Below are 24,511 nucleotides of genomic sequence, written 5' to 3'. Positions count from 1 at the left end.
TCGGAGAAAACCCACGCATGCACAGGGAGAACATGCAAACTCCACACAGAGATGGCCAAGGGTGGAATTGAACCCTGGTCTCCTAGCTGTGAGGTCCGTGCAGTACATATTATTCATTAATTCATTTTCTACCACTTATCCTCACGAGGGTCGCAGGGATGCTGGAGCCTATCCCAGCTGTCTTCGGGGCGAGGAGCAGGGTACACCTTGGACTGGTGGCCAGCCAATCACATGGCACATATAGACAAACAACCATTCACACTCACATTCATACCTATGGACAATGTGGAGTGGCCAATTAACCTAGCATGTTTTTGGAATGTGGGAGGAAACCGGAGAAAACCCACGCATGCACGGGGAGAACATGTAAACTCCACACAGAAATGGCAGAGGGTGGAATTGAACCCTGGTCTCCTAGCTGTGTGGCCTGCGCGCTAAGCACTCCGCCGTGCAGCCCGTTTATACATTATATTATACAGGGTCAGGCAAAATGATCTGACACATTTGTAGGTTAAATAAAGGGCAAAAAAGTAAATAAATTAAAAAAGTACATATAATGGCGGCACGGCGGTCGAGTGGTTAGCGCGCAGACGTCGCAGCGAGGAGACCAGGGTTCAATTCCACCCTCTGCCATCTCTGTGTGGAGTTTGCATGTTCTCCCCGTGCATGCGTGGGTTTTCTCCGGGTACTCCGGTTTCCTCCCACATTCCAAAAACATGCTAGGTTAATTGGTGACTCCAAATTGTCCATAGGTATGAATGTGAGTGTGAATGGTTGTTTGTCTATATGTGCCCTGTGATTGGCTGGCCACCAGTCCAGGGTGTACCCCGCCTCTCGCCCAAAGACAGCTGGGATAGGCTCCAGCACCCCCGCGACCCTCGTGAGGAAAAAGCGGTAGTTGGCCGGTTGGTTTTCGTTTCAATGCAGATCCAGTAGCTCTGAAGTTATAAACCATAACAAGATCGTGTTTCGATGTCTACCAAGATTGAAGTGCAAACGGAAGGCTCGTTGTGTTGCAGTTACAGATTTGTTTGTTTTGATAAATGTTCCAATCTGACGGCAGGTGAAAGAAACCTGCGGGACAATATCGCATGGCCCATACTGGTAAGAAAGTTCTCTTCACTCTTTTATGCAAAAAAATGTATAGGGGGCGCTACAGAGAGAGTTTGGAAGGTCTGTGTTTTGGGAACACTTGGTGGCTTTTGGGCTTTAGCAGCTTCTTTTCATGGTTCCTAATCATGTGATCTTGTATTATGTTGCCATGGTGACAGCATGTTACGAAATACAAAGGTATAAGGTCTGTGGGGTTTCTTTGGACGCTCCATTTGGGGAGAATAACGTATGAGAACAATAAATCCTAATAAATAACTCATAGAAGGGACTGCATGAAAAAAAAATCTTGTGAGACGTACCTGCAGGCAAACAGCCAGGTTGACCCGAGAGCCAAAAGCGGTGCTGACAGCTCGGGTTGACAAGCCCAGATCCTTAAAGAGCTTGGAGAAAGAATGTGTGAGGGACAGGCGAGGGCGCTCCTCTGCGATCACCACGCAGCTTCGCACACACGACAGGTTGACACCACGGGCCTACAACAAAAAAAAAAGAATAAACAGGCAGGGAATAAAAAAGTCGTGGTCCTCAGCACACGGATGCCAGCCTGCACCTTGAGCAACTCTGTTTGCATGCCCAGTCCTTTGGTGCAGAACTCCATGACGGAATAGGAGCAGAAGGTGTCTCTGACGCGGTACTGACTGAGCGTGCTCAGCCACAAAGACAAGCAGCTCTCCAGCTCAAAGGGAGGAATCAGGATGGATTGATGACCTGAGTAAACACTGCAGCACAACACAGCATGAGAGGAAGACCATTCCATTGCACCTTGGGTGTCAACTCAGATGGCAATGTGTGGAGTTGAGGCTTTCTATGATGGGAAGCTGCTTCAGCATGAAGCACCCTAGAAGCTGAGAACCTCAGCTGGGAGTGTGTAGGCTCAGTTGGTTGTACCTAGCGAGGCACCACAAGACAAAGCCCAGACCGCAGTAGGGGTCCAGGCAGATGGCGATTTGGCGAGAAGAGTAAAGCTCACACTGCAGCTTTATGGAGCGACACAGCGCGCTGACCGCTGCATGCGAGATCTGAACACGCAGACACAACAGAACATCATACCATCAACAACATCAACTTGTGGCTTGTAAGAGAGGCTTTGGCTTGGATCGACTTTTGTTCAATCTCGTCTCACCTTGACTCCAGTGAGCATGCCCGTAGTGGACACGCTGAAATCCAGATAGGCAATCATCTCCGCTGTGGGCGGCTTATAGATCTGAGGAGGCCGACGGCGAGGAAGGTCATCTGCAAACCACAGCGGTGGTATGGTCAACAAGAGGTCATCAATAGTAGAAGGTGTCAAAGAGGAGACGACATGCGGCTCACCAGTGTCTATGATTGTCGGCCATGTTTTAATGTTCACTGATGCGGCGGCCTCTTTGGAGCGAAGAATCCGCATCAGGTTCTGAGTTGTGAGGATGCACGCAGCTTTACTGACCTGGTGAGCACCAAATATGTTACATGTGAGAACTGAACTGATCTGTCCCGGGGACGCTAGAAGATTGTTGGCTCGCCGCAGATACATTTGGACCGCCACCAAAAGAGCATTAGCACTAGCTAATTTGGCACAAAGCTTAACCCTTGCCTATGAACACATGATAACAAGACCATGTGTGTAGCTGGCAGTATCAGCTCCACACAGTACACGGCCTTGTGGTTCTACTTCTAAACCTCTTTTAGACTTTCTAAATACACTAACGTGATTAGAGACCTGTAGACATGATGTAACAGCCTAACATGTACTCCTTCCTGATCCTATCCATCCTGGTCACTCCCAATGAGAACCTCAGCATCCTCATCTCTGCTACCTCCAGTTCTGCTCCCTGTCTTTTCCTCGATGGCACTATCTCTAGACCAGGGGTCTCAAACTCGTGGCCCGCGGGTCAAATGCGGCGCGCGAGACGCTAGTTTGAGGCCCCCACCTTGATACCAAAGTTTAATGTTGAAATGACAGCTTAAAGCTGTGTGCACACCGGACACAATTAACATGGTTTTGCCCCGCCCATACTGTTACCCTACCCTGTTACCCCGCCCTGTTTTGCTTTGGATTAGCAATGAAGCTAAAGGCTTATGACGCCGGGTACAAATAAATGCAGGAAATGATTTGGAATAAAAGGGAAAATACACGTCAAGATAAAGCATCTCATCAAACATGTTGTTAAAGTTACCACGCTGCTCCCAGATGGAACTGAGTACGATGCTAACTTGCTAATTGGGTCAAATGATTAAGTTTCATTAATGTTCATGTTAAAGGTTAAATAACTGTTAATACTGTACATTTGAATCTGAAAAAAATAATTTCTCTACCAACTGTATGTGGTTTCTTACGTTTTTCTTATTTGCCGTTTTATTATTATTTTACTTATTTATTACTGATTGATTGATTTATTGTCTTTATTCTTAATTTGTTTATTTTTTAATCTTATTTTGTGTATAGAAAAATAAAACTTAAGATATTTGAGAACAGTGGAATGTTTTATCAGATATTTTGGTGTGGAAAACCGGAACCAAAGTACTGAAAAAGTGTAGGGTATAGCAGAAGCAAAAGCATTGAAGATAGGTTTTTAATTGATTTTTAAATGTGTTTTGGTTTTTTTTTGAAAACCTGATGCGGCCCGGCTTCACCCAGAACCTAGCGCCGGTGGCCCCCAGGTAAATTGAGTTTGAGACCCCTGCTCTAGACCAAAAAACATGACTGGTCTCACCACAGTTTGTATACCTTTCCTTTCATTTTAGCTGAAACTCTTCTATCACACATCACGCCGTACACTTTTCTTCACCCGTTCCATCCTGCCTGCACACGCTTCTTCACCTCCTTTTCGCCATTGTTCTGGACTGTTAAACCCAAGTACTTCAAATTCTCCACCTTCTGTATCTCTTCTCCCTGTAACCTCACTCCTCCACTTGGGTCCCTCGCATTCACACACATATACTCCGTCTTGCTGTGGCTAATCTATATTCCTCTCCTTTCCAGGCCAAACCTCCACTCTTCTAGCATCTCCTCCCCTTGTTCCCTACTCTCATTACAAATACCAATGTCATCTGCAAACATCATAGTCCATGGAGATTCTTGTCGAAGCTCATCTGTCAACCTGTCCATCATCGTAGCAAACAAGAAGGGGCTCAGAGCTGATCCCTGATGCAGTCCCACCTCCACCTTGAACTCTTCTGTCACACCCACAGCACATCTTACCATTGTCTTATAGTCCTCACACATGTCCTGCACCGCTTGAACATACGTCTGTCACTCCAGACTTCCTCATGCAATACCACAGTTCCTCTCTAGCAGGGGCAAGTAATGCAATAGTTACATTTACTGGTAACTAGTTACTTTTGTAGTGGAGTAACTCCGTTAGTACCTCAGTTACTTTTTTGGAGAAGTAACTAGTGACAATAACTAATTACTTACAGTAAAGTCTCGTTATATCGATATTCTCAGGAGTCGGAAAAAATACCGATATAACCGGACTATCCATATATCCGATCCTGCGCCGAACTGCATTAAAAGTGGGCAATAATGCACTCGACATTGTTCTATACACAATGTCGAGCAGCTTAAATCAATCTTTGCTTAAGGATTTCAATACCAAAAAAGAACACGGCGAACGGCTGCTTCCAGTCAACTTTATTTTTCACACTTCCACCACCAGAGCACAGCACACACACCGATTCCCGCACTTCCTGGTTCACAGGTCATGCTCAACCCGCCCCACATAGCTGGCCAAACACATGCGACGAACGCCAGCATGTACATATGCAACACAATTAAATACATGTATTTGTACGCTTGTGTCTTCGTTGGAATAGGTGTGTATGCTATGTCAGTTGGTTCTTCTGTTGCAGGCATGTGTTTGGCCAGCTAGGTGGGGCGGGTTGAGCATGACCTGTGAACCAAATTGGCTGGCGGGAGATGAAAAGGGCATCGTAGTAACCGGATTATCATCATAACCGGGTATCGTACTAACGGAACTAATTATATCATAAAAGACTAGAAATTTGCCGGGAAATGAAAATAGTATCGTAATAAGTAGTAATTTGTTATAACCGATATCGATATAACGAGACTTTACTGTCTTTAAAGTAACTGTAACAGTAGCCCAACACTGTTTATGACTGTATTGGTTTATTGGTTCATGTGAAGATACACTAGGGATACAAATAACCTTATCAATAGGCCATTTTGGTTCTTTTTCTCTAGTTTGGCCATTTTGGGCTCATTTAAGCAACTATTTTTACAAAACCAATCCAATAATACAGCGTTCCCCTCACTCTATCGCGCTTCGGCTTTACAGGCCGAACCTGGCCCTTTAAGAAGAATTGCGTTGTGGCTTGGTGCCGCCCTGCAGCACAGAGGAAGAACATTGCAACAACAAGGATACAAAATGCAAGCATGCAACAGAACGGCGCGAGTGACGTGTGAGTGACTTCTGTCCGACCTGAAGGTTGATGATTCGAATAGAAAGGAAGCTTTGAGTGTTTCAAGAAGAGAGAAATGTGAGAAGGTCTTTGCAGCCCTAGAACGTATCACGTATCATTTTGGGAACTCTACCCCCACGATGAACAAGGGAAGACTTTATATACTGTAAACAGTCTTCTCTGGCATATTCATGATATTCATTCAGCAGCAACTTACATCAATGATCATACGGACAGTGGGCAGGGTGGCTGCCAGGTTCTGAGGGTGCGGAGGTCTGACGTTGACGGGAACGACGCCGGCGTAGAGGCAGCCGTAAAAAGAGGCGATCAAGTCAATCCCTGGCGGAGACAAAGAAAGACAAGCCATCAACATCTTGCATGACGGGGGGGAAGAGAATGGCAGGAAAGCAGCAGAAGGTACCAGGAGGATAAAGCAACACCACGTTCTCGCCCGTGTTGATGCTGCCTTTCTCCATGAGTGCCGCACCGATCTTCTCAGCTCGCTTGTGAAGCTGAACGCAGGTTGCCGTGCTCACAGCCACACCCTGCGAGATAGCACAAAGACACGCAGCGCATGGAAAAACCTTTCGTCTATCGGGAGTCTTAGGACCTACCTTGGCATTCAGAAGCACAAAGAGAAGATGGTCAGGGTCTGTCTGCGCCCTCCACTGAAGTGCCTCCGTCAAATACTGATGCTGGAAGGAGAAAAAGCAGAACATTGACCTGCCGCAACAACTGCAAATGAAGTCAACATCACCACATGAAGAAAAAGATGGCAAGAAGCAGCAAATATCAACAAGAAGAAAGCCCTGCTCTTCCAAATAGCAATCACTGACAATACGCAACATAATGAAATGCACCAACGACACCAAAATAAAAGCACAACACAGCACTGGTTTGAGCATGGCAAAAATAAAAGCAGGTGAGAGGAAGATGCTGGGAGGGAGCTGTGGTCCTTACCATGACGGTGGGCCACATACACAGCTACGTCCAAAGAGGAAACAAAGAGAGAGAGCAGCTGTTTCACACCCTTCCTGACCTCTGGAGCATCACAACACCACATCAACATACCTCCTCATGCCCATCGTCTAGTCATGTGACATCATACATCCTTGCCTCATCACGTAACAGCTCCTAATACCATGCTCAAGGCGTGGTCTAATAACTTCTTACCTCCTCCAACATGCAGCTGCTCCACTTTGGGGGACAAAATGCAACAATGTGGTGCATTTCCTTGCATTTGCCTTGATATAAGCATAAATAAAATCCTTGCTTCATCTGCGTGTTCATGAAACAATGAACAAAAATACCCCAGCCAACCCAACCTTGGTCCCACCACACCGTAGTTGACTCCAGCCAACCCAACCTTGATCCCACCACACCGTAGTTGACTCCAGCCAACCCAACCTTGATCCCACCACACCGTAGTTGACTCCAGCCAACCCAACCTTGGTCCCACCACACCGTAGTTGACTCCAGCCAACCCATCCTTGGTCCCACCACACTGTAGTTGACTCCAACCAACCCAACCTTGGTCCCACCACACTGTAGTTGACTCCAACCAACCCAACCTTGGTCCCACCACACCGTAGTTGACTCCAGCCAACCCAACCTTGGTCCCACCACACCATAGTTGACTCCAGCCAACTCATCCTTGGCCACACCATAGTTGACTCCAGCCAACCCATCCTTGTTCCAACAACACCATAGTTGGCTCCAGCCAACCCAACCTTGGTCCCACCACACCATAGTTCACTCCAGCCAACCCATTCTTGGCGAGACCATAGTTGACTTCAGCCAACCCATCCTTGTTCCAACAACACCATAGTTGGCTCCAGCCAACCCATCCTTGGTCCCACCACACCGTAGTTGACTCCAGCCAACCCAACCTTGGTCCCACCACACCATAGTTCACTCCAGCCAACCCATCCTTGGCGACACCATAGTTGACTTCAGCCAACCCATCCTTGTTCCAACAACACCATAGTTGGCTCCAGCCAACCCAACCTTGGTCCCACCACACCATAGTTCACTCCAGCCAATCCATCCTTGGCGACACCATAGTTGACTTCAGCCAACCCATCCTTGTTCCAACAACACCATAGTTGGCTCCAGCCAACCCATCCTTGGTCCCACCACACCGTAGTTGACTCCAGCCAACCCAACCTTGGTCCCACCACACCATAGTTGACTCCAGCCAACCCATCCTTGTTCCAACAACACCATAGTTGGCTCCAGCCAACCCATCCTTGTTCCAACAACACCATAGTTGGCTCCAGCCAACCCATCCTTGTTCCAACAACACCATAGTTGGCTCCAGCCAACCCATCCTTGGTCCCACCACACCATAGTTCACTCCAGCCAACCTATCCTTGGCGACACCATAGTTGACTTCAGCCAACCAATCCTTGTTCAAACACCATAGTTGGCTCCAGCCAACCCATCCTTGGTCCCACTACACCATAGTTGACTCCAGCCATCCCATCCTTGGAAAGAAGCTGACATGCTCCATGTTGTTTTTCTAATATTTCAATGCTTTATGACAAAATGCACCACATTGTTGCATGTTGTCCCTCTCAAACTGCATGTTGGAGGAGATACGAAGTTATAAGACCATGCCTTGAAGACTTGTATTATAAATGTGGTGTTATTGCATAATGAGGAATGGAATATATATACCACCATCTCTGACCTCCATCTCTGATGGAGATATATGGGATACCAATATAATGAGATGGAATACATTACAGACTTCCCTGGCTTTATTGTGGTGGATTTTTGTGGATTCTATCTTTTTTTTTTTAAATAACAGCGTGTGAACGCTGACCTATACATGTAGTTAGAATGTTGTATTCTCGTGTTAAACCACGGCTTCAGGATAATTTTAAGTTTCAGATAATGACGTTTGGCCATTTGGAAGTGAGCCTTGAAAGAAGTTTAGGATGGTTCAAAACACTCGGTTTCAAAAAGCGTGGTTAAACTCCCCCTCGGTGACATTACAGAGGGCCGGACTTCCTTATATATAAACTATGTTTTATTGTGATTATAATCAGAATCAACAATCCCTTAATTATTCAAGGATGTTGACAGATCTTGGTACAACTAACAGTGGAGCTGTACGTACGTGGTACTCAGCATGAGCGTGTCTGCGTCACTGCTTTCCGTGTTCTTGCTTTTGGATAGTTTGCGGTTGGCATTGGGTCTGTCCAGCACAGATAACTAAACATATCATTACTAGAAACTGGGGCTGTCAAAGTTACCGCATTAATGACGCGTTAAAGGAAGTTTCCTTTAATGGCGGCAATTTTGGCTGCAATTTTTTTGAGGCGCGATTAATGTGCGCTCTTCCTGTTTGACCCTCGACCCCCACTATAGTTTAATTGAAGCACTGTTGGTAACTCTGTTGGATAGCTGGAACAAATATTGATGGGAAATGGAGAAAGAAAAGAGTATTTAGATTGGTAAAGTTAGCTTCAAAGCCCTGGCAGATGGCTCTTGTAGCAAGACCGAAGTTATTAGTATCTACTGTGGCTGTGTTTGACTTATCACGGATTAAATGGCCTGCCAGAGACTGGAGCAGTGCAGGTATTGTTTTTATTGTCATATACAGTGCTACCTTGGCATAAGAGTGGCCCAACTAACCAGTGGTTTTTACATCTCTCTGATGATTTTGGCATTGAACTGCCAGCTAAAATTGGAGTTTCAGCTGTCAATGTGATGACCGTGAAGTCCAGTATTTTGCTAGCGATAGCCATTTAGCATGGAACTACCACAATAGTAGTGCACATTGGCACTCAAAGTCATCACATCTTACCTTTATACATTCCCACATAGTATCAGCATTTGGGAGCAAGTATAAGATGAAAGAAAAAGGAGGAAAATACATCCAAATATATCCATACAGCCCTCTTTGTATCGGAGACCTGTAGATGGTGCGTTCAATGGATGTCAAAAAAGTAGGACAAATTGCAGCTCACATTACACATTCATTAATTCATTTTCTACCGCTTATCCTCACGGGAGTGCTGGAGCCTATCCCAGGGCAAAAGAGGCGGGGTACACCCTGGACTGGTCGTCAGCCAATCACAGGGCACATATAGACAAACAACCATTCACACTCACATTCATACTTATGGACAATTTGGAGTCGCCAATTAACCTGAACATGCAAACTCCACACAGAGATGGCCGAGGGTGGAATCGAACTCGGGTCTTCTAGCTGTGTGGCCTGCGCACTTCAAATCTTTAATAATAATCCTTTCTGAATGTTCCTAAATAGGCTTTTTTTTTACTAACAAACATTTAAAATTTAAAACAAGTATCATAAATAAACAAATCTAATAAACAGTAGAATCTCGCCCTCACTGGGTACATGACATTCGATAATTGCGAAACACTGGTTTAGCGGGTGTTACCTTCCGAACGAGATCCTGGTCCTCAATCACGCCAAGCTCTCTGCCAGCCGCCTGGGCGATCCTCTTCCCTGCCACCAGGTTTCCCACCATCACTGACGCAGGGCCAACGCCAACTAGAGGAAACAGGAAGTACAGATGATGAAGAAAGAATATCCCAAATCTGGCAAACCTCCTGCTGGTGAATGTGCCTTTGTTTACTGCTGCTCGGCTTCAAAGAGCAATACATTATACAACAATATTGATTGATTTGAAATGTATAATATTCCATCCAAAACACATATGATTTCATCACTTTTTTGTATTTTTAAAAAATATTTTTCTGAATGAATATTTTTCTACCTCATGTCTATATTTCGTGGGTTTTCTCCGGGTACTCCGGTTTCCTCCCACATTCCAAAAACATGCTAGGTTAATTGGCGACTCCAAATTGTCCATAGGTATGAATGTGAGTGTGAATGGTTGTTTGTCTATATGTGCCCTGTGATTGGCTGGCCACCAGTCCAGGGTGTACCCCGCCTCTCGCCCATAGACAGCTGGGATAGGCTCCAGCATCCCCCGCGACCCTCGTGAGGAAAAAGCGGTAGAAAATGAATGAATGAATGTATATATTTTGACTGCACGGCGACCGAGTGATTAGCAAGCAGGCCACACAGCTAGGCGACCCGAGCTCGATTCTACCCTCGGGCATCTCTGTGTGGAGTTTGCATGTTCTCCCCCGTGCATGCCAATCCATGCACCATGCCATGGTGGTAGAAAAGGCTATTAGCAACTCCAGACATGGGTGAGCTTGTCGTTTGCATGTATGCAGGTAAGATGCTCCCTGTATGTACACTCTATAGTCCGGATAGTCCATCCATCCATCCACTTCCCGGTCCCGGAACAAGTACCAAGGGAGCACCGTATATGACAATAAATACCTGCACTGCTCCGGTCTCTGGCGGGCCACGTGATAACACATCCGTGATAACGCCAACACAGCTACAGTCGATACTAAGAACTTTGGTCTTGCTGCAAGAGCCATCTGGCAGGCCTTTGACGCTAAATGTACCAACCAAAATACCCTTTTTTTCTCCTTCTCTGCTCAATATTTGGTATTTGTTATATTAGCCGCATATGGCTACAGTCGCCGGTGCTTCCTCAAACTACTTACACACGTTGGAAAAAATTGTGTTGTTAAAGGAACCTTCCCTTAACTTGTGCTTATTCGTGCTTTGACTTTGACAGCTCTAATATACACTGGATATATTCAAGTTGCTAACAAGGTTTTTGGACAATCCAAAATATCACACACACACATAACGTACCTGGCTGCTTCTGGCGAGGTTTGGGCAGGTTGGTGACACAGGTGTGGGGGCACATGAGAATGTTGCAGGGGTGCAGGCTGCCCTCTAAGAAGAACTGCTTGGTGTCGGAGATGTGGATGCCCCCCAGAGGGGTTTTTGGTAACGTGTTGGCCGGGACCAGAGCGAGGCAATAGAGGCCCGCCTGGTGGATGCTATCGATGGCCTGCAGAAAGCAAGCAGGTGGACGGAAGGTGACCAAGACAGTACGCAGCATGCTTGGACGTGGCTGACGGACGACTATTTCTCACCCGGGATGGAAAGGAAAAGCTGGTACCTGAAGCACGCGGCTCATCCACTGGAAGCTGTCCTCCTCGCTAGCGTCTGGCCTCTGCTCGGCTACGATCACAACCCTCTCGTCGTAGAACACGGTGACTGAAAACACGGCGATCCTGACACACACACACACATACAGACTGGAATCACTGAAAAGGCATTCCCAACATGGACTCATTGACAGCTTAGAACTAGTTTACAGTGGTCCTTAGCCTGTTAACCTCTAGCCTGCTGGTCTTTATCCTGCTTTGATTCCATCTGCCATTATAATTCATGAGTATGATGATTTGAACTGTGCTCACCTCCCACGGTACACAGTCTTGACCGGTTCCACAGCTAGTGCAGTGGCCACCAGGTCGTCTGCATTGTGTCTCCGTCCGCTCACCTGCAGGAGACCCTCTATCTTTCCCACAACAAAGATCAGACTGCCCTGTGTAGGCACCGTAGTGGTGTTATTACGAGCATAGGAAGAACGCTAGCACGGATGTGATCAAACTATACGTCATTTATCTTACCGGACCAACAAAACCCAACAGTCCTGAACGCACAAACGGGATCTCTCCGATGGGGACTCCGTTAGCGTTGACCGGTATCACCTGAGCACAAAAATGGCAGAAATGAAGGAAGTGCAACAGGCGGGAGGAAGTTCGATTACATACCTCAAAGGTGTTTTTGGTGACACCGGGCAGGCCGTAGTACATGGTGCCTCCGGCTCGGGAGTTGATGATGATCTCTCCGATTTCATCCGTTTTACAAAGCTGGGGAGGCCCGTCTGGTTTTACAATACACATCAGAGCTGCAGACACACACAAGAGTAATGACTATGATATTTGTGTACTTTCCTTCAAGTGACTCTCTGGGCTCCACCCTCACCTCCTGGCATGACGTGCCCCACGTCCTGCACAGTGAGGGCCGAGTTCTTGTCTTCTGTGTTGACTCTGATGACACCGTGGCTCAGCCCACCAAGGGAAAGGACGGCACGGGCAGGAAGTGGCGCCCCTGGTAATCCAGGCCTACAATTTGCCAGATAGTCAATCATCTGCAGATGTATTTTGAATGTTCAAAACATCTCACGTGTCCCTGCAGATACCAGACATGAGATCGTCTTCCTCCACTTTTGAAGGAGGCCTCAAACACCTCAGAAAGAAAAACCTCCTTCCTCGTAAAGAAAACACCACCTTTGACCCCAATAACAATAATAATCAATGCAGGCTTCGCTACACATCTTAAAATACAGCTTTCAGCTCTGCCAACTATCCATCAGTCAGCTACGGACGTGGCTACTCTTTGTTTTCTTTCAGCAAGGAGGCTAACCAAGCATGAGCTTAGCATTGTAGCTCATGTAGCTATACTCGCGTTTCCAACATTTGTGTCCTGCTTAATGTTAGCTTGTTGTACGCTAATCCCTCCTTTAAATGGAGAGAGTGTGATAAGTCAATCTCCGGCATGTAGGATTCTAGTTTGAGCATAAAAAAGATATTTGACACCTTCTAAATGCACTTTTGAAATGATTAAAGCCCCCTTGACATGAAATAACACCCCTATAGTCACCCAATATTGTAGACATCATAAAAGAAAATAAGACATAATACAGACTCTCACGGGCGGCACGGCGGTCTAGTGGTTAGAGTGCAGACCTCACAGCTAGGAGACCAGGGTTCAATTCCACCCTCAGCCATCTCTGTGTGGAGTTTGCATGTTCTCCCCGTGCATGCGTGGGATTTCTCCGGGTACTCCGGTTTCCTCCCACATTCCAAAAACATGCTAGGTTAATTGGCGACTCCAAATTGTCCATAGGTATGAATGTGAGTGTGAATGGTTGTTTGTCTATATGTGCCCTGTGATTGGCTGGCGACCAGTCCAGGGTGTACCCCGCCTCTTGCCCGAAGGCTCCAGCACCCCCGCGACCCTCGTGAGGAAAAGCGGTAGAAAATGAATGAATGAATGACAGACTCTCACCTGCTAACCTCTAGCCTGCTAGCCTGCTAATGTAACATGTTAGCATTGGAAAGTTCCTTGTTGCTACTTGCTGTTTTGTAGAGTACTTCCTGTGGTGGCTCCTGTAATTCCTGCATCCAGGACAATATGCTATGGTGGAATCTCAAACACGAGGTATTATTGAGGTATTATCTGTCCCCCTCTCCTCCCTTATCCCTTATCTTCCCTGCTTTGCTTGCTTCTTATGTCTTCTTGTCTTATACTTTCTCAAGAGCCTCTCTCTGAACCATTCCCCAAAAACCTAAATCATGGAATTGATCAACTGGTCTCTCCACGCAATTGACACGATCTTCTCGACGAGAAGCTCAGGTTCGGGGGAACCTGCCTGCCCCGCCGGGGACGTGGACAGTTGTGGGAAGTGGAAGGTCATGTGCCTGGCGATTCTTTCCGTGGAGGACATCAAAGACGTCTACCTATTCGGCGTCCGCACCACGGCTAACCAAGGTCGCATTGTGAAAACAACTTCTCCAAAGAGATTCCTGCAGCGGGACGCTCTGACCCTCCACTATTTCTTCACGGACACCTTCTCTAGGCCCACCACGGACATCTCCATGGCAACTGCTGTTTATCGCAATGACACCCTGCAAACCGAGCTCCAAGTGTGGGCACCTGAGACAGGTTAAACGTTGCAGGCCGCGCACTCATGCATCCAAATAAAGGTAAAATAAATAAATAAATCCAAAGACACATATATGCATTGCTGTCACACACCTGCGTATGGCCACCGTCATGGCCTCAGGGGACGTGGCACAGGGACAGATGACCTCAGGCTTCAGCCCGTGAGACTGGAAGACGTTGAGGAAGGCATCGCAGGAGGAAACAGACCCTGGAAAGAAAGATAGAAAGAAAGACATGGGGCGGGGCTGGAAAAGGAAGACGTTCAAGGATGACTCACAGGGGTTGGCGCCATCGGCAACAATCAGCATCCGTAAAGACACTAGGCTGATGTCTCTCTGCTCCCGGTGGGCCATCATGGCCCAGTGCAGGTCCCGGCACTTCACCAAAGCCAAGCGAGCTGTAAGACAAAAATAGCCATCATTTCACATGCTGCGTTTCCTGCAAGCTGAAAAACTGCAAACTACAGTATGCTCTGAATGTCACTTGGATACTTTCAATTTATTCATTCATTCATTCATTTTCTACCGCTTATCCTCACGAGGGTCGCGGGGGGTACTGGAGCCTATCCCAGCTGTCTTAGGGCGAGAGGCGGGGTACACCCTGGACTGGTCGCCAGCCAATCACAGTGCACATATAGACAAACAACCATTCACACTCACATTCATACCTATGGACAATTTGGAGTCGCTAATTAACCTAGCATGTTTTTGGGATGTGGGAGGAAACCGGAGTACCCGGAGAAAACCCACGCATGCACGGGGAGAACATGCAAACTCCACACAGAGATGGCCGAGGGTGGAATTGAACCCTGGTCTCCTAGCTGTGAGGTCTGCGCGCTAACCACTCGCCGCCGTGCCGCCCATTTACTGTACATTTCTGGATAATAATTTCCCTACATGTACCACAAAGAACGCTAAAACATGCAGTCACGTGTCGTGAGGACAGCAGAGGTCATGAATGAATTCTTTAGCGTGTCTTAGCTTGTGTTGGGTTTTCTATACAGGCACACGTTGTATCATCTCCTCACAACCTTTGGTGCTACTAAGGAATCCTTGTAGAACTGCTGGTAGCAGTTTGGTCTCCTGGCGCTTTATCCTACGCCACCTCCTCTGTTGAGCGTATTTTTATTTTTTTTGGGAGAATGTTTGCCAGGCCTGTCGCCTCGTCCTTTTTATTTAAGCCGTATGCTTGGCCTTCACTTGCCTTTTCTCTGCTCTCCCTTCTCATCTAAATAAAGACTCCATTCCACCTTCACGGAACACAACGCTGTATCAAACATTGTGTTTGGAAAATATATGGTTTTGAATGGCTTCCAAACCTGCGCATCTCCATTGAAATCAAAGCGTCCATCACAGAACGATGGTGTGAGACGTCTACGTATTCAGAAAAAGATGGCCCCTTCGCTGCACTTTGGATTTGTCCAATTTGACATCTTCTTCGGGGGTCGCAATAAAAAGATGGCCTTTGGACATGTCATGACATTTCTAACCTGACATCTTCTTTGAGGGGTTGTGGGGGCATGGGGGTTTTACCTTTGTGAACATGGACCCTCTGCACCCAGGAGAGAGGGCAGGCCTTCATGACGGCGTAGGGGACACTGACAGTGTGGATCCTGTTCATCACAGCCTGCAAGCAAACACACCCGTAGCGTTGTGTGGAAAGCTCTGCTTGACGATGACATGACAAGACTCACCGTGAGAACGCCGTGCCACAGACCCATGTCCTTCTTGAAGTCCAGAACGTTGACTAACGTTTCCCCTGCAAGCACCACAAACACCACATCAGACCTACTGAGGTTACCGTGAAGCAAAGTCATGTGGAGAGCGGAGCCGTCTTCACCCTCGCAGTAGCTGCATGCCTGAGTCAGCGCCTGGCAGTGGGTCAGCATGGCGACTTTGGACACAGCCACGCCCACCACGGTGCCCTCCTTGTTGGCCTTGTACTGTGCAAACACAAAGGTCAGCTTGAATCATTAAAGATGCAACAACCAATCAGCATCTGCTAAGCCACTTCAGAACGTGTCCAGGGCCAAACACGGACAGCCCTGACTCAATCCCGGCTTTGTCACCTCGATGTACGCCGGGTCAGTGTTGGCCGTGGGGATGTGCGGCTGCCAGTCTTTGGAAGGCTTGGTCAGGTATTTGGAGTCCGTAATCACCCATTTCATCCGAGGCCATCCTGGAAGACAAATTTGAGGGTAAATAATCTCATCAAGCTGAGCTCACGGATCACCGACTGTTGATTCATGTTCGATACTTTGTGGTGAAAACAAAACATTCCACTAAAAGCTGATGGTTCATTTCCCTTCTCGGACTTTGAACTGACCTTTGAACTGCATGATTTCTCCAGTTGGGGTCTTCGGCAGACCCTTCAGACATATCTCGCTGGTCAGCGCCAGGCCCACACCACAGCTCCCGAGGAGGAAGCCCACCTGGCTGATTCCCGCGTCCTGCGTAACCAGCAGCATTTAAATTTTTTTTTTCACGATGACGCAGGAATAAAACCACTGAGCAAGTCCCACGCCGCACCTTACGAGACAGCGGCACCTCGATCGGCACGGGGATGACCTCGGCCAGGAGGCAGCCGTAGAAGGCAACCCAGAACATCCCCGGGTCGCTGTTGGGGTACACCAGCGCCACCTACACACATGAAGCAAGCATTGTGTTATGTGACTACACAGTCCATAAAAAACAGTCAACGTGCACGCTGCCTTCTGATTGGCGAGGACGGCTGTGGCCTGACTGTATTTAGAGGTGAAAGCAAGATGAAAGCAGAGAGCTCACCCTGTCTCCAGCTTTCAGGATCTGCTCGTTCTTGGTGCCCAGCTTATTGAGGAGCGTGTAGGCAAGCTTCACGCTGCGACTCCACAGCTTCCCTGCCAGACGCAGAGTCACAACATTGACCACAATACTGCAGGTCCTCTTTCTCTGTCACCGTCACGTTCTCCGTCTCACCATAGGTCAGCGTGTACATCGCTTTGCCTGTGATGTCAAGAGCTGTGAGGGCGGGGCTTTTCCCCTGGGTGGCCCCCCATCGGGCCAACGCCGCCTGCAAGGCCGGGGGCCAGTTACTGACCACCCCCAGAGGCTCGCCTTTCACCGGGATGATCTGACGGCCCTCCGGCTTGGGTGTGTTGGGGTCCAGCTGGGGCGCTGAAGGACAGATACAGGAGAAGATCCTCTTTCACTTTATTGGTGCACAAACTGAAAGAAAAGCAAACCCTGAAGGTACGCTCCCTGAAATCGGACAGGAAGTAGAAACATCAAGGGGGTTGACATGATATCGGACCCCGGTGGGGCACCACCAATCCGCTTCAATCAATCAAAGGTATAACTGCATTCTTCTCCTCTTGGCTGACGCACTAAGATTCCAACACCCCCACTACACCTGCTCTGGTGCCACTCATCAGGGGTCCAGCGTAGCTCCACCCCAAGACACGCCCCCATCCAGGCTAATGGTACGTGCTAAAATGATAAGGAAGCATTTGATATCACTGGATGAAGTTTGAAGAATCACTTTCATTGAGTACTAAATAACCCCCCATGGGGCCAAAGTGTCATTGAGTACTAAATAACTCTCCATGGGGCCAAAGTTTCATTGAGTACTAAATAACTCTCCATGGGGCCAAAGTTTCATTGAGTACTAAATAACCCTCCATGGGGCCAAAGGAAGCCGCTGGTGGCAGCCATTAGGTGTAGGAGGTGAGAAACATCTGCATCAACAATAACAATAATCAATAGTTAGCATGCAAAGCTACAATTCTTCTCTCCAAAATCTTCTCATCTTGTTGGAACCTTGTTGGTTGCTTTTGTTTGTCTACGTGGAAGCTTTGATGGGATGAGTAGTGTTAGCAGTGTGTACATACAGTACATGTACGGTACATGTATAGTACATTTACACACAAAGCAGCAGATGAATAAATGCATGCATGTGCCATGTCTGGTGTCACCTTCTACTATCTCCTCAGAGTCGTCAGTGAAGAAGTCGCTGAGGGGGGGCCTCTTCGGCCTCTTCAGGGTGTTTAGAAGCTGCTGGATCTTGGTGGACACCCTGCTGCTGACTGGAACCCCTACAAGAAGGAGGGATGCGGGTGGTGGGGGGGTAAGAAATAGCCACGGTCTCAGTCTGCTGCTCCTCAGCCCTTTAAAGAGGTTTGCTAGTCAAAGGTGTGTCTGGACCGCAGGACAGGCTGGAAAGGCAACAGTGGCACGGGTGGGTGGGAGGAAGAGGAGGGCCAGAAGGTGAGAGTCGGGGTAAAGAGTGTTTCTGCTGTGGGGCTGTGCGGCAAAGCGGGGCAGGAAGGGTGGGGGCAGCCAGGACGTATATTCAACAACTTACTCTGCAGATTCATTCTTCCTACCAGCCAGTCAAACACACGTGACAGGGCAGAGGAAGCGCCAAAGTGAGAGAAAGCAGTCTGATTAAGTTGCCATGGGGCTCCCTCACCAACCCCCCAGTCAAGAAAAGCTTACCGTCTGCAGTCTCCATCACGCTGGAACCACTCATCCCACGCACTGTGTTGTTACCGCACGGCAGGTCCACCCGCCGCCCTCTGGCCGGCGCATCTGGAGGCGGGGCGCTGGTCTCTTGGGGGGCTTTAGGGATAGGTGGGGGGGTTGTGAGTATATGATGAAAAAAAATACAAATTTAAAAAATAAATACAAATAATAAGGGTTCAATTCCACCCTCGGTCATCTCTGTATGGAGTTTGCATGTTCTCCCTGTGCATGCGTGGGTTTTCTCCGGGTACTCCGGTTTCCTCCCACATTCCAAAAACATGCTAGGTTAATTAGCGACTCCAAATTGTCCATAGGTATGAATGTGAGTGTGAATGGTTGTTTGTCTATATGTGCCCTGTGATTGGCTGGCGACCAGTCCAGGGTGTACCCCGCCTCTCGCCCCAAGACAGCTGGGATGGGCTCGAGAACCCCCACGACCCTCGTGAGGAAAAAGCGGTAGAAAATGAATGAATGAATGAATACAAATAATAATAAATAATAATAAATAAATAAGAATAGCACTAGCATTTTTCCTCCAAACGCTCTAACCAGCATGTTGAACCTGACTGCCCTCTAAAACTTAAACATGGTTATGTTAGGTGGCTGTTATGCAGGCTCATTGGTGGATTGATGAAAAAAAATTGGTCAATTTATTACCAATTATTATTACTGCAATTATTATTATTTGTATTTTTATTTTTTGTAATGATTTTTTTTCCGGGGGGGCGCAATTTAAAATTACTAAGATGAAATGCTGCATATTATATAATACTGCATACCATACTAATACTGCAAATCATACTAAGATGAAATACTGCACATCATACCAATACTGCATACCATACTAATATTGGATACCGTACTAATACTGCATATCACACTTAGATGAAATACTGCATATCATACTAATGCTGCATACCATACAAATACTGCATATCATACTAAGATGAAATACAGTATATCATACGAATACTGCTTATCATACTAAGATGAAATACTGCCAGTCAGCTCATTTCATGATAAGATTTGCAGACCCCCGACTCACCAATGCGACTGTACGCCATCAAGTCTGAGGTGGTGGCGTGGGGGTCGGGCTGGGGGTGGGGCTTGTACAGGGCCGGGTATGGGGGCTTGTACTGAGGCTGAGGCTGGTTCTGGGATGGAGGCTTGGCCTCCCCGTGGGACATGGTGGAGGAGGCCGAGGAGGAGGTGGAAGAGCCCCGGGTGGTGCGGTTGATCCAACAGTCGGGGCTCTGCAAGCTGGGATTGTGAGAGGGGGCCGGGAACACCGCCGACTGCCTACGCACAGACATCTCTTCTTCTGAGGCTGAGGAGGAGTCTGGGGGAAAAGAGTGCAAATTTAGAAATTGATCTGAGGTCACGTGTACCCCCCGTCCTACCTGGCGGCGTACGTGTTTCCATTGGGGAGGGCACGTAGGCCGAGCGGCGTTTTGTAGGCATGGGCAGCGCCATCTTCTCCTCCTTATGTTTGGCCAGAGCGGCCTGGACAGCTTCACTGTGGACGTCTGACAACAGCAAAAACACATATTCTTTCCACTTTCCATTGTAACCCTAACACGGGTACATCTGGAGCGCCATAGATACACCTGGAGCGCCACAGATACATTTGGAGTGCCACAGATACACTTGGCGTGCCAAAGATATATCTGGAGCACCACAGATACATCTGGACATCCATATATAGTATATCTGGAGCACCACAGATACAGTACATCTGGACCGCCACAGATAGATCTGGGCTGCCACAGATACAGCTGGACCTCCAAATATATATCTGGAGCACCACAGATACACCTGGACTGCCAAGGATATATCTGGGGCACCACAGATACATCTGGACCACAACAGATACATCTGGACAGCCACAGATATATCTGAACCACCAGATACAGTACATCTGGATGGCCGCAGATAAATCTGGAGCACCACAGATACACCTGAACCGTCACCGATATATCTGGAGCACCACAGATACATCTGGAGAACCACAGATACATCTGGACAGCCACAGATACATCTGGACCACCACAGATAGATCTGGGCTGCCACAGATACAGCTGGACCTCCAAATATGTATCTGGAGCACCACAGATACATCTGGAGAACCACAGATACATCTGGACAGCCGCAGATATATCTGAACCACCAGATGCAGTACATCTGGATGGCCGCAGATATATCTGGAGCACCACAGATACACCTGAAACGTCACCGATATATCTGGAGCACCACAGATACATCTGAAGAACCACAGATACATCTGGACAGCCACAGATACATCTGGACCACCAGATACAGTACATCTGGATGGCCGCAGATAAATCTGGAGCACCACAGATACACCTGAACCGTCACCGATATATCTGGAGCACCACAGATACATCTGGACCACCACAGATACATCTGGACGGCCACAGATATATCTGAACCACCAGATACAGTACATCTGGATGGCCGCAGATATATCTGGAGCACCACAGATACACCTGAACCATCACCGATATATCTGGAGCACCACAGATACATCTGGAGAACCACAGATACATCTGGACAGCCACAGATACAGTACATCTGGATGGCCGCAGATAAATCTGGAGCACCACAGATACACCTGAACCGTCACCGATATATCTGGAGCACCACAGATACATCTGGACCACCACAGATACATCTGGACGGCCACAGATATATCTGAACCACCAGATACAGTACATCTGGATGGCCGCAGATATATCTGGAGCACCACAGATACACCTGAACCATCACCGATATATCTGGAGCACCACAGATACATCTGGAGAACCACAGATACATCTGGACAGCCACAGATATATCTGGACCTCCACTTGGACACTATTGATACACATTGATATATATACATTATATAGACTACTACTACATAGATAGACAGATAGGCAGATATAAATATCACTGCTATTACACACAATACCAACAGTAATACTACTATTAACAGTCATTGTCATACTAAAACTAATACGAATACTAATACTTACATATTTTCCTCTTTACTGGAAGTGATATTTCATCTTAAAAGGCTTTAACAAGCTGACACATGCGAAGGATCCCATCTGCACCGGATCTAATGCTTGTTCATGTGTGATTGTGAGGTTTGTGCATTCAAGCCTTCAAAGTTGCCTTCACTGTGTTGGTTATATTTCAGGAATTCATGCAGATATGATCTATCATCCAGCAGGATGGTGTCAAGAAGCCTTTTGAATAGAGTGGCTGACAATGAATGAAAATGTCACGCTTGACTTTAAGTCCCTGCACTGAATGACAACAAGGTAGAAAGTACCTCAACTGAGAAATAGCCGACACACACACACACACACACCTGATCTGTAGCGGTCATCCCTGGTGCCGCCATTACGGTGTGTTCTTCGAGAACGCCGTTCACGGTAACGGGATGAGCTGGAAGAAGGCGGGCCGCGGCCGGAAGAAGAACTGGGAGCGGGCGGTTGTGCATCGTTCCTTGGGGGCGGTTCCGCTGTTGGGGAGAATCATCCTAAAAGATTTTGGCTTCGAACATTCACAGAAAAAGAGAAATGCTAAAGTTGGTTCTAGTCCCAGTTAGCAATCTTTGGTATGGATCTCCTTCCACGTTATAAGAACATATGAGTGAGCCGGATCTTCTATGATTGGGACATTTTTATGAACTTCTGTCAAATCAGCTGTCATGATGCGGCTTGCGGGGGAACGGTGCGACCCCAGGAAGCAGAGAGCAGGACCTGATGCAGGTAAAAGGTTTGTTTTTAATAACAATTGCGATACAAACAATAATGGTAATGGTAATGGTTTTATTTCATTTAAACATGCAACAGATTACAATTGAGTGCATCCCATAATCAGTTCACAGTTCCACATGTCCAAAAGGAGTAGGAAGAAGCAAAGCTTATTAAATCCTACCCCTCCATCTGGTACTTTTACAATCAGTAACTGTTACATTTGTTCACTTCCTGCTTTCCATAATACAGTTTAAGGTTTTTCTTTGTTTTTTTGTAATAATCCATGGCTTTTAAGCTATGGCTTTTTAACGTAGTCCTAGCATATAAGTGTTTCAAATGTAGTTCTTCTCTGAGATCATATTTCTCCTCTCTTGGAGAGAAGTATTGGATGACACTTTTAGGTTGTTGGTTGTTTTTTTGGTTGTTTGGTTGTTTTTAGCCAATTGTTTTAGCAAAACAATTGGTTGTTTTTAGCCTTATGCATTATTTTAGCTGTTTGAAAATTAACTATATCAGCAAGTTTAAGTAATTGTGATTTTAGAAATAAGGAGTGAGTATGTTCTCTGTAGGCGGCATTATGAATTATCCTTACTGACCTTTTTTGCAGTACATTTAGCGAGTGAAGATTGCTTTTATAGTTATTAGCCCATATTTCCACACAATAAGTAAGATATGGTAGAACCAGAGAGCAATAAAGAGTGTGGAGTGATTTCTGATTTCTGACAAATTTGCTTTGTTCAATACTGAAATATTTCTGGCCACCTTATGTTGTATATTTGTAATATGAGGTTTCCAGCTCATATTTTCATCTATTGTGATCCCCAGAAATGTATTTTCGTTCACCCTTTCAATGTCCACACCATCTATTTGTATTTGCTGGTGCGTGTCCTTTCTGCTGTTACCAAACAGCATGATTTTAGTTTTACTTAGGTTCAAGGACAATCTATTATCATCAAACCATCTTTTTAGTGTGACCATTTCTTCTCTGACCTTTCTAATGATTTCGTCTGTATTACCTCCAGAACAAAAAGCAGTGGTATCATCCGCAAATAATACCAGCTTTAAGTCTTTCGTTACTTTGGAGATATCATTGATGTACATGTTGAACAATTTTGGTCCCAGTATTGACCACTGGGGAACTCCGCACGTAATATATGAACTTGCAGATGTGTATTTTCCTAGCTGTACGTATTGCTTCCTGTTAGCTAAGTAGCTTTTGACCCAGATCAGAACTAATCCTCTTATTCCGTACCTTTCTAATTTAGTTATTAGGATGTCATGATTGATTGTATCAAAGGCTTTTGTCAGATCCATGAATACTGCGGCTGCACACTTCCTCTGATCTATAGCGTTAGTGATTTCCTCCGTAATTTTGTGGCATGGAGGTAGAAATATTAGCTCTGTATCCATACTGACTTTCTGATAGTAATTCGTTCGCATTAATAAATTCATCCAGCCTGTTGTTGAATAGCTTCTCAATAATTTTGGAGAATTGTACTAGTAAGGAGACTGGCCGATAGTTTGTAAATTGGTGTTTAACACCATTTTTAAAAATTGGAACAACCTTTGCTGTTTTCATTTTTTGGTGAAATCTTCCGGTCTGAAAAAATAAATTGCTGATGTACATCAGCGGTTCTACGATCTCGTTAACTACCGTTTTTATAGTGTCCATTTCGATTCCATTACAATCAGTTGATGTTTTTGCTTTACAATTTTTGACAATGTCGATGATTTCCTTTTTTGTTACATCTGTCAGGAACATAGAATTAGGATTCCTTTCTATTGTTTCATTCCTTTCCTCGCTTGTCCTTTGTTTCGGAATACTGACAAAGTAGTTATTGAACTTTTCAACTGTCCATATCATCATTACAGGTGTTTCCCACCATGAAATAGGGTAGTCTGTCTTCTTGTTACATTTCCTGATAATACTATGTAGTATGCCCCAGGTTGCTCGAATATTGTTTTTGTGCTTGTCTAGTAGTTGGCTATAATATTCCTTCTTACATTCTCTTAGGATTGTACTCAACTTATTTTTATAAGTCGTGTATGTTCTTTCTGATTCTTTGGTCTGTTGAGTGATGAAT

General features: G+C 46.5%; 1 protein-coding gene across 5 annotated transcripts in view; it reads right to left on the bottom strand.

Annotated features, from left to right (window-relative positions):
• Positions 1-24,511, bottom strand: part of dip2bb (DIP2 acetate--CoA ligase B (putative)b) — a 46,885-nt gene that overhangs the window by 8,638 nt on the left and 13,736 nt on the right. The window contains exons 3-34 of one of the 5 annotated variants that reach the window (XM_058054347.2): positions 22,037-22,189; positions 20,061-20,186; positions 19,706-19,999; positions 18,634-18,756; positions 18,500-18,517; positions 18,111-18,230; positions 17,116-17,313; positions 16,945-17,036; positions 16,690-16,800; positions 16,487-16,610; positions 16,230-16,339; positions 16,001-16,103; positions 15,855-15,919; positions 15,694-15,787; positions 14,439-14,558; positions 14,255-14,369; positions 12,419-12,558; positions 12,205-12,341; positions 12,061-12,141; positions 11,848-11,975; positions 11,547-11,661; positions 11,234-11,435; positions 9,930-10,042; positions 6,475-6,498; positions 6,129-6,209; positions 5,936-6,059; positions 5,732-5,853; positions 2,425-2,536; positions 2,234-2,343; positions 1,999-2,129; positions 1,661-1,829; positions 1,413-1,583 (exon numbers count right to left, since the gene is read on the bottom strand). In XM_058054347.2, the coding sequence (XP_057910330.2) occupies positions 1,413-1,583; positions 1,661-1,829; positions 1,999-2,129; positions 2,234-2,343; positions 2,425-2,536; positions 5,732-5,853; positions 5,936-6,059; positions 6,129-6,209; positions 6,475-6,498; positions 9,930-10,042; positions 11,234-11,435; positions 11,547-11,661; positions 11,848-11,975; positions 12,061-12,141; positions 12,205-12,341; positions 12,419-12,558; positions 14,255-14,369; positions 14,439-14,558; positions 15,694-15,787; positions 15,855-15,919; positions 16,001-16,103; positions 16,230-16,339; positions 16,487-16,610; positions 16,690-16,800; positions 16,945-17,036; positions 17,116-17,313; positions 18,111-18,230; positions 18,500-18,517; positions 18,634-18,756; positions 19,706-19,999; positions 20,061-20,186; positions 22,037-22,189 (3,926 nt within the window). Of the gene's footprint in view, positions 1-1,412; positions 1,584-1,660; positions 1,830-1,998; positions 2,130-2,233; positions 2,344-2,424; positions 2,537-5,731; positions 5,854-5,935; positions 6,060-6,128; positions 6,210-6,474; positions 6,499-9,929; positions 10,043-11,233; positions 11,436-11,546; positions 11,662-11,847; positions 11,976-12,060; positions 12,142-12,204; positions 12,342-12,418; positions 12,559-14,254; positions 14,370-14,438; positions 14,559-15,693; positions 15,788-15,854; positions 15,920-16,000; positions 16,104-16,229; positions 16,340-16,486; positions 16,611-16,689; positions 16,801-16,944; positions 17,037-17,115; positions 17,314-18,110; positions 18,231-18,499; positions 18,518-18,633; positions 18,757-19,705; positions 20,000-20,060; positions 20,187-22,036; positions 22,190-24,511 lie in introns of those variants that run through there. The other 4 variants (XM_058054349.2, XM_058054348.2, XM_058054350.2 and 1 more) reach the window with 4 other exon arrangements.

Source organism: Doryrhamphus excisus, linkage group LG18, assembly GCF_037039965.1.
Source record: "Doryrhamphus excisus strain RoL-2023G ecotype Guam linkage group LG18, RoL_Dexc_Guam_v1.1, whole genome shotgun sequence".
Lineage (NCBI taxonomy): Eukaryota > Metazoa > Chordata > Actinopteri > Syngnathiformes > Syngnathidae > Doryrhamphus > Doryrhamphus excisus.
This window is presented reverse-complemented; position numbering and strand designations above follow the sequence as displayed.